Source organism: Zonotrichia albicollis, chromosome 6 (genome assembly GCF_047830755.1).
Source record: "Zonotrichia albicollis isolate bZonAlb1 chromosome 6, bZonAlb1.hap1, whole genome shotgun sequence".
Classification (NCBI taxonomy): domain Eukaryota; kingdom Metazoa; phylum Chordata; class Aves; order Passeriformes; family Passerellidae; genus Zonotrichia; species Zonotrichia albicollis.
The window spans coordinates 5,420,104-5,434,719 of NC_133824.1; the positions used below are offsets into that span (position 1 = coordinate 5,420,104).

The window sequence follows — 14,616 nt, forward strand, 5'->3', positions numbered from 1 at the left end:
AACATCTGGATTTTCACCTAGAGAAGTCTGCACGTGCTTTTAGCTTCCCCCATGGATCCAGGGTACACAAATCACAGAAAATCACTTCCACTTATACTTGCATACAATGCTTAAGGAAAAACGACTGGTCAGGGATTTCTGTCTGGTCTCAAGCACTGTCTGCAGGTATGTGAGTTCAGTCAAGCCTAAGGCTCCTGTTGGGAGGTGGGTGACAGAGGAGGATGGGCAGCTCCCAAAGCCACTGATGCTGAGTCAGGGGCAGGACCAGCCCATCTATCTGCTCTCTAGTACCAGCTGGTCATCCCCAGGCAGGGCAGGTTTGTGAATGAGGGGACTCAAAGCATCCTAGAGACACCTTGGTGCTTGAGTCAATTTGATGGGTTTTAGAGATGAGAAGGAGCCTAAATCAGCATTGGATTGGAAGATATGGGTAATGTCAGGGATTCATTGAATGTTTTGCATTTACATCTTGTCTTCTTATTAATTGCAATGATAGTCCAAGAGCTGCTTAATGTGGAATAGATTCTCTTTTTTCCTTCTACTAGCAGTTTCAGTCCTCTTTGAAATCATCCTTGTCTTTGTTGATTTGTTTGTGTGCTTTCTTTGCACAGAAGGAAAAAGCTGGATTGATTTTTAATGTGCTATTCCACTGAAAGATCTTACTGATTTTTCATGGAGCTTTTAAACTTAAAAAAATCCCTGCCACACCATGGAAAGCAATTGAAAAAAAAAGGAATAAAAATCCACCTATCTGCTTTACCATTGTGCTTCTGGAATTTACCCTCCAAAATTAATTTAGACTGTGCAGGCCCTGAAGAAGATCCTGTTACTCTAAGCAAAGCTGGAATAGGCCACTTATTGTTCTAGGCCACTGGTATTCCCCTTTCTCAGACATTGCCTGCAGAAATAACGAGCAGCTTAAACAGGGCTCCCTTTTCAAACTGTCAACAGCCTGAGTTCCCCATTTAAGCAGTCTGGCATCAGGGCACCCTGAAGCCAGGCAATGTTAGCAGAAAGCAGAATTAATGCAGAACAAGAAAAGCCTGCGGGGAGGGAGAGGCCCCTTGTGCAGGGTGAAGTGCAGCAGTGCTGTGCAACACTGAGATCCAGGGCTCTGCAAAGCCCACTCGGTTGTGCCTGTGAGCACCAAAGACAGGGTCTCCTTCCCACACTTCCCATTGTGCCATGGGGGCAGCATTTAATGCACAAGACCCATATCTGCTGGTGCAACCCTTCCTCCCCTCTCTGGGATTATATTCTGGGGGAGAGTCTGGTAATGGAACCATAGAATGGTTTGGGTTGGAAGGGACCTCAAACCCACCCAGTTCCAGCCCCTCTGCCACGGGCAGGGACACACACCTCTCACTAGAACTGGAGGTTTGAAGTGCCATTCCATTTGGCCTTGGACACTTCCAGGGATGGGGCACCCACAGCTCCTCTGACATGTCCCAGTGTTGCCAGCAGACTGGGGGGGGTGATCCTGCCCCTCACTCAGCCCTGGAGTGCTGTATCCTGCTCTGGGCTGCTCAACAGGGACAAGGAGCTCCAGGAGTGAGTCAGCAAAGGGCAGCAGAGTTGATCCAGGAACAGGAGCATCTCTCAGGCTGATGGAGCTGGGCCTGTTCAGCCTTGAGAAGAAACCATTGAGAAGGGACTCAGTCATGTGAGCATCTGAAGGGAGGGTGTCAGGAAGAAGGACCCAGGTTCTTATTGGTGGTGCTGAGCAAGAGACATTGGGCAGAAATCAATGCACAGGAGGTTCCACCTGAACATGAAGAACTCCTTTGCTGTGCAGTGACTGCAGACCAGAATAGATTTCCCAGAAATGGTCTGGAGTTTTCCCTCAGTGAATGTATTCAAGAACCACCTGGATGCAATCCTGTGCCTTGGGCTCTGGGGTGACCCTGCTTAGGCAGGAAGGCTGGACAAGAACCAACACTGTGGTCCCTTCCAGTTCTGTGAAGGTGTCCCTGCAGCCTTCTCTTCTCCAGGCTGAACAGTCCTGACTCCCCCAGCCTTTCCCTGTAACAGGTCTGGCAGGCACTTTACCCCTGTTAAAAGGGGACATCCCCTCCAAAGTCCTCACGCTATCAGCTCCTCAGGCTTTCCAACCACAAGCCTCTCCCAGGAAGCAGGACCCCCCCAGGACACCCTCCCCAAAACAACCGAGGTGCCATTGATACATCACAAGAGGGATGCTCTTCCCCCTCCGCCCAAATTTCTCTCAGCCTTTCCTCCTGGCTCAGTGCGCAGCTGCTGCAGAGAGAGCAGTGACAGGTTGAAGGCGGGGAGAGGGAGGGCCGTGCCGGAGGTGCCGAGGGAAGCGCAGTCTCGGCACTCCCGGCCTCTCCATACCGCGGCCGGCCGGGAGCCGCCCCCGCGCGGCCGCCAGTGCAGGGGGCGGCCCGGGGGGAGTTGTCCCTCGGCCCCCGCCCCCGGGGGCGCGGCCCGGGCCTCGCCAGGCTAGAAAGGGCCGGGCCGGGCGGGGGGCGCAGCGGCAGAGCCCAGAGCGCAGGGCCCACGCTGCCGGCATGGCTCTGGATTTCCTGGCGGGATGCGTCGGCGGTGAGTGTCGGCGTCTGAGGGGGAGAAAATAATCATTAAAAATGGTGGGGAAGGGAGAGAAAAGGGGGAAAGGAAAGAGGGAGAAGGGGGTGAGAGGAAAATAATAATAAAAACAGGCGGAAAAAAAGGGAAGTAAGGGGAGAAATATGAAAAGGTAGGAAATAGAGAAGAGGCGGGGAAGGGGATAGAGAGAAATGTTTTTGAAATGCGGAAGGCAGGCAGGCAGGTCGGCAAGGAGGGCCGGGCGCGGTTATTTTGGGAGCGGAGGATGATGCGGGGCGGTGAGAGCGGTCGAACTGCCGCATCGGGGGCCGGGCCCGGGCCGGGGCAGCTCCCGGGGCCACCGAGCCCCCCGAGTGCCGCAGTGTCGGGCTGGGAGGAGCCGGGGATGGGGATGGAGGTTTGGGGTGTGGGGCGAGCACAGGGGCAGCGGGGCCATCGGAACCCCGACCTGAGCACAGTGACCCCGGGCAGGGCTAAGATGGAGAGGGGCGAACACGGACACGCGTCCTGCGCTCCCCCGGCCTGCTGCCTGCTATATTTAGCAGTTGTTAAATTGTGTGCAGGAGTCTTATTCTCGCGTCTTTTCGCGTATTTGCGCTTGCTGTTTTTCTTGCCAACCAGGCAAACATGTTTTAAATTCCTTTTTTCGGCATCTCTCTGGTTTCATCCTAGTGCTCCTTGCCTTGCCAGGGTTCCCTCGGGGTCAGCCGCCCCGCTGGCCTTTCCGTGCCGAACACCGTGCACGTTGCTGCTTTTCTATCTTGGGCCGTGCTGCCGCCGTGCTGGCCCTAAACAACCTGGGCTGCTCCGTTCTGCGGCAGGCCCTGTGCAGGGAGGGCAGCTCTGCACCCTCAGGGATGTGGGAAGGGCTTCCCTGTGCAGGGAGGGCAGTTCTGCTCTCTGAGGGATGTGGGAAGGGGCTTTTCCGACAGGGTGGGCAGCTCTGCTCCTCAGGGATGTGGGAAGGGGCTTTTCCAACAGGGTGGGCAGCTCTGCTCCTCAGGGATGTGGGAAGGGGCTTCCCTGTGCAGGGAGGGCAGCTCTGCTCCCTCAGGGATGTGGGAAGGGGCTCCCTGTGCAGGGACTGCAGCTCTGCTCCCTCAGGGATGTGGGAAGGGGCTCCCTGTGCAGGGACTGCAGCTCTGCTCCCTCAGGGATGTGGGAAGGGGCTCTCTGTGCAGGGAGGGCAGCTCTGCTCCTCAGGGATGTGGGAAGGGGCTCCCTGTGCAGGGAGGGCAGATCTCCTCCTCTAGGGATGTGGGAAGGGGCGCAGATGCTCCTGCAGCTCTCGCTGGTGTCAGCGATCATTGTAGGGATTGCTGGGTCACAGAGGATTCATTCCTCCAGCCTGTGTGTGCACAATGCCTGTGTTCAGATCGGTGTAACTAATAGGCCTGCGTGTGGCTTCTGAAAAGTCCTTTGATGCTAGAATAAAGCCAAGGTTTTCAGTAGTGTGCGGTCCCTCTGCAGGTGCTGCTGGAAAGGCTATTCCAGATTCCATTAATGCAGAGAGCATTAATGCTCTGCTGCCTTCAGGGATGTTCCCATGTTTTCTGTGCCTGCTCAGAGCAATATGCATATGGGATATTGTGTTTTAGAGGAAACCTGCATTTTCTGCCCACTCCGTGCCTTGAGCTGAGGCCAGGAGCTGTGGCTGCACGCTCCATATGGTGTGGCACAGTCTGTGGGCACAGCTCAACCCCTGCCTGGGGCTCAGAGCCTTTCTGGGAAGCCTAAAGGCACCTGGTGCTGGCCTGAAGGACTGAATTGCAGATCTCTTATCTCCTGGCTTGGTAGGATGCTGTTTGACTGGTTTGCCAACCGTATTGTGCACTCACACCTCAGGCTGGTGGTCCTGCTGTAGCTCCAGAGCCAGGAAGAAACTTCAGAGTAACAACCATGGCATTAATTTCATTTCAGGTGCTGCTGGTGTGCTGGTGGGACACCCCTTTGACACTGTTAAGGTGGGTTCATTATGAAATGTATTTTCTTTTAAGTAGAAAACTTCGTTTCTCCGAGCAAAAAAAGTCCCCAGACATTGTAGGATTATAAATCTGTGTGGGAAAGCTTGGAGCAGCCCTCTGCAGTTACTGGTTTAGATTCTTCAATCTCCAGCTCTTCAGAAGTGAAAACTTAGTAACATAAACCTTGGCCTAAAACTGCAAGTTCAGTGCAGTAGCAATGTCATATTTGGAAATACAACTTTGCATTGAAGTAAATTTTGCTCTAAGCTTGCTTCTCTGCAGCTGTTCAACACTAACTGCTGAAACTGCCTCTCCCTGCACTTGTAACTCAAACCCACTTTGTTAGTATGATGAAAGGTTGGTCTTTTGTTTTCCCCTCAGGCTCTGCTATTACTCCTTAATGTGTAGCACTAGGTGAAAATCAATAAAAATCCACAGTATGGAGCTTGTCTGGGGGCTGTTTCCTCCAAGTATTATTATATACTTTTATAACTTTCCAAGTAAAAATTGGTTTTCTGATGGTTAGTTGTGTGTGTTACACATACTTCAGCTATTATAAATACAAAATTTGAGATCTCCTTGGAGGGTCCCTCAGCCAGGGCTCTCAGAAGCCCAAGCCCATTTTCCAGAACAGAATGACAATTTGAGTCATCTTTTGGCAGCCTTAATCAAAGCCTTGCAGTGCAGAATGGAAGGGATATCAGTGCATTCCCTGCTCAAGCAATCCATCAGGTCACTTGACTGCAGCAGACAGCGTGCCACGTAGTAGTTCTATATTTGGAACACCTGTACCTTGCTGAATTTAGATATGCAAAGGGCTGATAGTGTTACCCAGGACCCCAGCACATTCTGTATTCCAGCACATGGTTAATTCCATACAGAATTCCTGACTTGGTGGATACTGATCCTCCTTGCAAGCTGCTCAAGCAGTAAAATCTGTCTTTTTGTTGCTCAGAATGTGGCACATTTGACAGTTAAATAATTCAGCTGAATTCTAGACTGTGTTTTCAGGAATAGCATCATCCAGACTTGCACAATTTTTATTATGGTGGTACAGGGCCAGCTGTCTTTTTCTCTCCCACCCTGCCAAGTTTTACATGCTTAACTAAAGGTGATCAATCATTTCATTGAATCCAGTAAAACAGCTGAAATTCTATGCTCAGACTAAAGGTAACCATGTGTAGGTTTATTAGTTGATTTGTTTATTATTTTTTAAAGTGGAACGGCTTCTATTGCATGAAGCTGAACATGTAACTGTAAAAACTGGGGCCCCCATGCTGGTTTCAGCAAATGTATCATTGCAAAATAGATGTATCAGCCTGGGAAAAAAGCATCTTACTTCACAATAGAACAAATAATTTGTTTTCAAATATTTTATGAAATCCAGTGTGACACATTATATTTTCCTATCCTTTAGAAGGTATTTTACTTGTGTATCTCTATTTTGTTAAAACAAATACTAATGTTTGTATTATTAGCTGGCATAGCCACCACTGTATGTGGAAAAACTAACCACCCTTTGAGGAAAAAAAAAAAGACATTGCATAACTTGTGTATATATATGTGTTAATTCTTAACTTTTTATTGTTCTGCAGTGTTTAAAGGGCTAGCTGCTAGTCACCTTAGACTGTGCATTTTTAATATAACTGAACAAAGCTGCTTAGATAAGCCAAAGTTTTACATCTGCCTTAGCATTTAAGCTCTTTTGGTTTTTTTTGGCTGGTGCTGGTGTTTCACAGAGCTGGGAGGGGGATGGTGGGACACACAGGGAGACATTAAGCTGGTGAAGTCACCCTGCAAAACCTGCAGCTGAGCAGATCTCAGAACTGGCAAACTCTTTATCCCTGGTTTGTTGATGTAATGTATAAAATTGCTTTTTTGCTTTTAACTGCCTTTACTTTCTGAGCTAGGGGCTGTCTTCATTAACAGCAAAAGTGTTACTTTGTTGTAGATGACAGATAAGCCTCATCACGGGAGAGTTACCTAGTAAGTATAGCCCAGGTGAACACTTCTGTTTCTCTCAGTCTTAATTTATTCCCAAATGTATAAGTTCAAGTAAAGAACTGAAAGACTTATGAAGCTTTTTCCCTTTTTAATTTTAAACTGATGTGTCCCTCTTCTACAGCTATGGCATGGAGGGAGCGGGGTTTTAATATCCCTTTTTTTTAAAATGTAGTTTTATTCTGAACCTTCTTTCTGCTATGCATTTCTGGCTGTATACACTCCCACACACAGTGCCTCAAACCAAATCTCAAGCACTCTACTGCTGAGGTCTTATCCACTACATAATCTTGGATGATGTTTTCATTGCTCAAATACTTCTGAAGTCACTGATTTCCCACATTATTGAATGCTTGGACTGTTTTGAGGATGTAGTGCTTTGGGTTTCTTTATTTAGTCTTGAGTGCCTTCATGCAAGTCCGTCAGTGATGTGAAATTCCTGGGTGTTCTTAGTGGAGCTCAAGCCTTAGGAACAGTGTTTTCCCAGAAGAAGGAAGCTAGGTTATTGGGCAATGAAGGGAACAGGTGGATAAACTTTGCACATGATTCATCTTTCCTATAGCTGTACACACTAAAGAGCTTGTTGAATATGGCATTAACACACATGGAAATGCAAGTTTTATGTGCACTCATTGCCATACCTGGCAGCTTGCTGATGTGGGTACCCTTGTGTGACCATCACTGTGCTCAAGAGAAAGAGGATTTTCATTCTTAGACCTGGGGAATCAGCACTCTAAATATTCTACCCTACAGCAAAGCTTAATTGGTTAATATTTCACAAATTATTTAGACAAAAATAGAGGGAGCTGTATGCCACTAGGAAATTCAGCCCATAGATATGGCTAATTCCACTAGGAAGTTCAGCCCACAGATATGGCTAATTCTAAACTATTAAGCACAAGCAGAAAAGATAAAGTAAGAAGGTTTCTAAGCTGCAAATCCCAAAAGCCCTTACGTGCAGAAGTCACAGACAAGGTTTGAAACAATGACAGTAAATTCTAAATGGAGTAAAACCTTTGTTTGTGCAGTTGTGACAGCTTGTTAAGATCTGCCTTTGCCTGTGGACCTGCTTCTTTAACAGTTTTGACAGTCTGCCTACCCCCAAAGTCACTTAAGTGACAGAGGATTTATTTTCTTTGAATCCTACTGTAATCCTGCTTTTAATGCTGAGATGTTGCAAGACCCAAGGTGATCTCAGCCTCCCACTATGGCTAGCACACACTAATGCACATACTGAAACAACACTGAAAATTAAAGTTCTGATTTACAAAGCATAAAATAACATGTTTTAGGAAAAACACTAAAACTGTCAATTTCTTTTTCTGCTTTGAAGAAAGCTAACCTGAATATAGGATTCTGACGAACCACCTCCATAAATCATTTTCTAGATGCACAGATGACAGTCTTTCATTGCTGTGGTGGTGTTTTTTATTACTTTAGGCAACCATGAAAAAAAAGTTCATTAATCTTTCACATAGATGCAAATATTTTTCTTTTGCTCAGAGTAAGAGACTGAAGTTTTTTGCCCTGGAGTTGCAGCAGCAGCATTACAGGGCTGATAAGCTTCTTTTCTGAAGTTCATTGCATCCCTCCATGTAGGAGATCAAAGACTTATAACTTTATCAATCCAGTGAAATCAACTGATTTCATTTCTGAGTGTAGAGCTTTATCTGAGCTAGGTAGAACTGAGACTCTTTTAAAGTGTGCTGAGGGCAAATAAGCATGAAAAAAACAGAAGTGAACTTTTCCATTATAGGTTAAAAAGCATCCAGAAAAGGGATCTCCTAAGAGCAGTAGCTACAATAGCATTTGTCTCTCCAGCTGTTTTGGAAAAGTTAATTGATTGCTGACATTAAAGGTTTGAAATAGCTATACCCTCACCAATTGCTTGCGTTCAGCAGGCTAAAAAGCTAAACCAGACTGAAATTTAAAAGGACAAATGGCTTTTTACTCCTTCCCTTCTGCAAAGACAGACATCCTAAGAGTCACTGCCCAGCTACCCTCTGGAAAAAAAAAAAAAATTAGATCTCAATGAATGGGCCCAAATGAGACATTTAGAAACACTATGGGTATTGTAGAAAGTTTCCATCCCTTTGAAATGATCCTAATCTCATGCTTGACTTGCAAATAATTTTTTAATTAAATTGTCTCAGGTTTGCACAGGTATTCCTTAGTGTGAGCAGAAGTAATCTTGGCAGCTAAAGAAAGTCCCTGTTGTAGTCTGTACTGGAAAGCATCTGTTTGAAATTCTAGATGTCAGTGTACCCTTCCATTACTGTTTGCTAATAGTTACAAGAAGTTAATGATCCTCTTCCCCTCATGTTTTCCCCTAACTTAATTCAAAACACTTACACAAGATTATTCAAATTATTGTGCCACTTGTGGCATTCCAGTGTCCAGCCTGTGCTCTTGCATATGCATTGCTAGAGAAAATCTCCACATAGGTACCAGACAGTAGCTCACCCTTTAGGCTGTTCCTGATGTACAAATTGGTGTCTCACACAACTTTTTATAGGTCCGTCTGCAAGTTCAAAATGTAGAGAAACCTCTCTACCGTGGGACTTTCCATTGCTTTCAGTCCATCATAAAGCAAGAATCTGTAAGTACAAAATTATTGCTTTGTGTATTTTTTTAATCTTTGTGTATTTTGGCTCAGGAGGGTGGGAAAGCTGTTAAAAACAAAGCTGACAAATGCTGAAGATCAAGAGATAAAGCATGTTCTGAACCTCCCCTCACCCTAGGGCAGATATTGGAGTCAGAAGTTTGCCACAAACTTTGGGAAGAAGATCACTAAGTCAGAAGATGGTCTTTTGAGGCTAACTTCTTTAATAAAATAAGAAGTTATTTAAATAACTAGTTTTCTGAGAATCTAAGCAGTGAGTGAAGAAATTGGCAAGGTGTTTTTGCTGCTGCTGAAACTTTAGGACCATTGTTAAAAAGTTGCCTTCAGGCTTTAAGTAAGCTATTTAAAAAAGTATAAAATTTGCCAGAGAACTGATCTTTGGGTGGAGTAAGATTATTTTCTGAATGCGTTCAGTGATATTTTTGTACTGCTAGATTGCTGAGATGTTTGTGTTCTAGACAGAGATGAAATTCTTATTACTAAACAAGGTGTTTGTGATGGGGTACAAGGGAGAGCCAGAAAGGCTGTGTTCTGCACTTTGAGGAGTTATCCACACACTGCTAAAAAGGGTTTTTCCTCCCTTCTTCCATTAGGCTTTTGGACTCTATAAAGGTATTGGGTCACCAATGATGGGACTGACATTCATTAACGCTCTGGTGTTCGGTGTGCAAGGAAACACCCTCCGTGCTCTGGGCAAAGACACTCCTCTGAACCAGTTCATTGCAGGCTCAGCAGCAGGGGCCATCCAGTGTGTCATCTGCTGCCCCATGGAGCTGGCCAAGACAAGGATGCAGCTTCAAGGAACGGGAGAATACAAACTGAAAACGAAGAACTACAAAAATTCTCTGGACTGTTTGATCAAAATCTACCAGAAGGAAGGGCTGAGGGGCATCAACAGGGGCATGGTCTCTACCTTCATCCGAGAAACTCCAAGCTTTGGCTTTTACTTCCTCACCTATGACTGCATGACTCGGTACCTGGGCTGTGAGGCTGAGGACAGCTATGTTATCCCCAAGCTGCTGTTTTCCGGGGGGATGTCAGGAATTGTGTCCTGGCTCTCCACGTACCCCATGGACGTGATCAAGTCGCGGCTGCAGGCCGACGGCGTCGGGGGCGTCACGCAGTACAGCGGCATCCTGGACTGCATCCGCAAGAGCTACCACGAGGAGGGCTGGAGGGTGTTCACCAGGGGCCTCACCTCCACGCTGCTCCGTGCTTTTCCCGTCAATGCAGCCACCTTTGCCACTGTCACTGTGTTCCTGATGTACATGAAGTCAGAGGACAACCTTCCCGAATGCGAGCCGGCTCCGGTGATCCCTCAGCCTTCCAGTATGTGAACCTTCTCTCCTTGTTCTCCCCATCCAAAGCCCAGCTGGTTGGGTTTTGTGAAACATGAACACTTGGCCCACACAGGTAGTGTAGAGTTATGCTATCTGTATAAAGAATTCCTAAATGTATCAAACTGGGATTTCATCTCACTACTTGTATAAGCAGCATCTTGCCTTATTCAGGACTGCACAACTAGTAGTATTCAAGTAAGAGGGGGACCTGCCCTCAGGAAGTTGCTGTTGTGGCTCCAGAAGAGGCTCTGGAGAGTGTTCTAGCACCAGAAATTGAGTTTTCTTTCACTCAGGTTCTGAATGACCGAGTTGAGTTGAATGCAGAAATGTTTTCATGAAAGAAATACTCATTTTGTATGTGACAGGAGCCAGTGTACTCCTCTAAGGTGAAGAAGGGGAAGAAGTTTGGTGGTGGAGGCATTTTGCAGGTAACCCTGAACTGTAAAGGCATGGACTAGCATTCAGCTAGTCCTGTGTTTTAGTTTTCCTTTGCTTTTATATGTCAATGGTTTTAGTAGCAACTTTGTTCATACTGATTTGTAAAAAACAAACAAACGGAAAAATTTGTACCTAAGTTACTCCCTGACCTTTCAGCTTTGAATAAATATCTTAAGCACAAAGTTAGCATCTGCACTCAAATGCACTTGTTCCTCAAATCTCAAGGCTTGTAAGGATTTAGGGAAACTCAAATGTAGTAGGACTGGTGTTGTTTGCCCTCACCTCTCTCTCATTTGGTGGGTGCACAGACTGCATTGAGTGGTTCAGTCTGGTGGACTTTGTTCTCTGAAGTTAATGCAACTTTGCACCACTTCTCCCAACATGCCCCATAGCAGCCAGTGATGTACAGAAGTCAAAGTCCTGCCTGTGGTATTGCACAAAATGTTTGTGGGTGCAATGTTAGCTTAGCAGCCTGAAGTATCTTAGAAATAAGTAAAATATCTAGGATTGGAGGTTTCATACCTTTTCAGAAAACAGGGGTGTAAGTGTCTGAAATGCCCACTGTTCAATACACTTGCATTATGAATTTGAACAATACTGATTTTTATGTATTAAGTTACAGTGCTAGTGGAAAGAAGTCTGAAAAGGGTCTTAGAGAATTTTCTTGTTACATTAATCTGCTGTATTTTTTTTTTTTACCAGTCTGTTCAAGAAGAATTGAATTAGCCAAAGAGCTACAATGAGTTATTTAAGATTTGAGCTAAAAGCTACACATATTTGGCACAAAGAGCCAAGAGGAAGGACTGTACGTGTGTGAGCAATGTTTTCAAACATATCAAACTAGTTCAGTAAGTACAATGTGTTACACTTTTGGTTGGGACAAGTGCAATATGTGTTTAATATATATGAATTTTCTAAAGAAGCATTGTTTCATAGCATTTTGCACTGTAACAAAATATGCTGGAGAAACCTGTACAATTGGTATGTTTCTTTATACCTTGAAGGTATGGTGGATGTTTTAGTGCCTACTTGCACTGAGATTCAAATTGAATGTTAAATCTGTCTACTAAGCTGCATATGCACAACAAATCACAGCAAAGACCATTTACACCTTTGTACAGAAGTATGTCAATTCTTGTATATATATATTGAGGGAATAAATTTTTTTAAAATTTTGCCTTTGATTGTTTGAAATTTGGGATTTTTAATGTTTTACTCAGATGGTGCTTTGTGTTAAATCAAGCTTGCGTGAGGATGGGGTTTCTGGTTTTTGCCAGGGAAAACTTGCTCTGTATCTGCCTTGTGTGTATCACTGAGAAGGGCAGGGTCTTGCTTTGGCTCAGGCCCCACCAAAGAAAGGAAGTTGCCTGACCTCACCTCTTTAAACTGACCTTTCCTCTTCTGAAAGAACAATCCTGCTTTCAGAGCCAAAGCGCTGCCCCTGTGCTTGGACACTTCCTCTTCTGCATTTATCTGGTGCAATCTGAGCTGATCAGCACGAAGGCTGCACAACTGGGGACAACGAGTCCTGGGTCCCTGCACGCTCACATCCAAATCAAGTACCAGGTGTCCATAACCTCTCTGGGCAACCTGTTCAGCACCTCACCACTCTCACAGTAAGGAATCTCTCCCAGTACCTAATCTTGACCTACTCTCAGTTTGAAACTGTTACACCTTGTAACTCCACGCCCTTGGGAAAAGTCCTTCTCCACATTCCCTGTAAGTCCCTTCAGGTGCTGGGAGGTGACCCCAGAGCCTTCTCCTCTCCAGGCTGAACAGCCCCAGTTCTCTCAGCCTGTGTTCAAAGCTCCAGCCCTGTGACCACCCTTGTGTCCCTGCTCTGGACTCACTCCAGCAGGTTCCTGTCCTCCTCTTCAGAGGTTACTTCAGGTACTGGCTTCACTGGTTCATCCTAAAGGGCAGCTACACATGGCTGTCACAAACCCTGTCAAGCATTTCCTGGCTCTGAAAACAGCAAGGCCTCCTCCACTGACCATGGCCAGGGTCAGTTCCTGTCAAGCACCTTTTGTTCTCTCAGCAGGAACAACAATTATGTTCAACATTGAACTATGGAACAGAAACAAATACCTGGAATAAGCAAACAGTGTCTCCTTAGAAGACTAATATCATTAAAACAGTAAAGGGCTATATAATGTTTTACTTGCAGTGCTTACTAAAGCATTCTTTGCAGAAATTCATCCATCTGGAACTTAAATAATCAGTAGCAGACACTGGATGTTACTCAACAAGCCTGAGAAGAGGCTGAAGTCAGCTTTCAGCCTAGTCTGAGGTCACTTGCTTGAAATCCATGTGACTTCTAACTACTAAATCAAGCTAGACAATAGCCTCAGCCTTTTAAATCATGATACAGTTCTTTTTCCTGATAGAATTTTGACATGTGAGCCAATTCAGACAAAACTACCTGCCCTGCCTTCCCAGATCCTCTTTCCACACCATTACCAAGCAGTTCCCAAATAACTGAAGGGATTAAGTAAAAATTGCTGTAAATGAAACTCGTTATCAAGTTCCTCTGCCCTGTTCTTTCTTTAACTAGATGAGTCATGCCAGTTTTAAAAGTTACAGCCACAAACATGTCCAGTAAGGAAAAGAGGGGAAAGAAGTACCTGTGTACTTTCGAATGCCAAGCATGTACTACTGCTTGACTAAGTTATTATAGTAGAACAACTAGTGTGAAATCTATTTATGAGGTCTGTAACATGACAAGATTTTTGTCCTTTCTGCCTTGTTTTTCTCTACATATCTGCAGTGATGGCACAAGGGGTAATGGCCTTTAGCTGAAAGAGGGCAGGTTGAGATTGGCTAATAGGAAGAAATTCCTCACTGTGAGGGTGCTGAGGCCCTGGCACAGGTTGCCCAGAGAAGCTGTGGGTGCCCCAGCCCTGAAAGCGGCCAAGTCAGGCTGGAGGGAGGTCTGAGCAACCTGGTCTAGTGAAAAGTGTCCCTGACCATGACAGGGGATGCTGGAATTAGAACTTGGAAGGTTCCTTCCAAGCCAAACCTAGGATTTTAGGATAAAGCTTTTCATACAGTTCAGGTAAAGGGGTAGCAAGACATTCAGGGGATGAAAATCTGTCCTTTGCAGGTGCAGCACTGGCAGCGTGCTGGGAAAAAGACTAAGACACACATGTAAACGTTGACCTTGCAAAGAAAAGAGGTGTTTGTTCTTTGAAATGAAATGTATTTATTATTATGCTGGACAACAGGTGTTAACAGTTTAATGTTAGCTGCTGATAGCCCCACTTTTAATCCATGGATATTGAAAGAACAATTTAAAACCCAGAAGTGTGCCAAACACCATTAGATTAGCAGAATGTGCAGTTAAACCCCTCTTCTGCCACAAAAACAGGCAGAGAAACTAGAAGCTTACCCAAGCCAACGTGCCCTGTCAAACACCACAGCCATGGAGACAGATGAAGGATCTGAGGGACTCGGGGGGCACAGCAAGAGAGCAGGGAAGCAGAGAACTTGCTGGGCCAACCTAAGGGAGACAACCTTTGATATAAACCAAGGGGAAGCAAACTGCTGCTTGCCATGTTCAGGAATTTATGCATGTCCAGGGGAGACAAGCAGAGGAAAATGAGCCATTTTCATCTTCCCAGTGCAACTGTTTTGCAATTTTTGTATTAGTGTTGTCCTCAATAATTGCAAAAGTGGATATCAC

The 14,616-nt window shown here is 45.5% G+C and overlaps 1 protein-coding gene across 1 annotated transcript; it reads left to right on the forward strand.

Annotated features, from left to right (window-relative positions):
- Positions 1-2,264: 2,264 nt before the first annotated feature.
- Positions 2,265-12,118, forward strand: SLC25A29 (solute carrier family 25 member 29). The gene is made up of 4 exons (XM_005483215.4): positions 2,265-2,565; positions 4,489-4,532; positions 9,049-9,132; positions 9,750-12,118. The coding sequence occupies exons 1-4, from the start codon at positions 2,532-2,534 to the stop codon at positions 10,491-10,493; spliced, it is 906 nt and encodes a 301-aa protein (XP_005483272.2). The 5' UTR covers positions 2,265-2,531; the 3' UTR covers positions 10,494-12,118.
- Positions 12,119-14,616: the final 2,498 nt, after the last annotated feature.

What these genes read in the sequence shown, in the direction of transcription:
- SLC25A29 (XM_005483215.4), top strand. Translation starts at nt 2,532, where the DNA reads ATGGCTCTGGATTTCCTGGCGGGATGCGTCGGCG. An exon ending in ACCCCTTTGACACTGTTAAG is followed by an intron (nt 4,533 to 9,048) that starts GTGGGTTCATTA and finishes AACTTTTTATAG; the next exon opens with GTCCGTCTGCAAGTTCAAAA. An exon ending in CCATCATAAAGCAAGAATCT is followed by an intron (nt 9,133 to 9,749) that starts GTAAGTACAAAA and finishes TTCTTCCATTAG; the next exon opens with GCTTTTGGACTCTATAAAGG.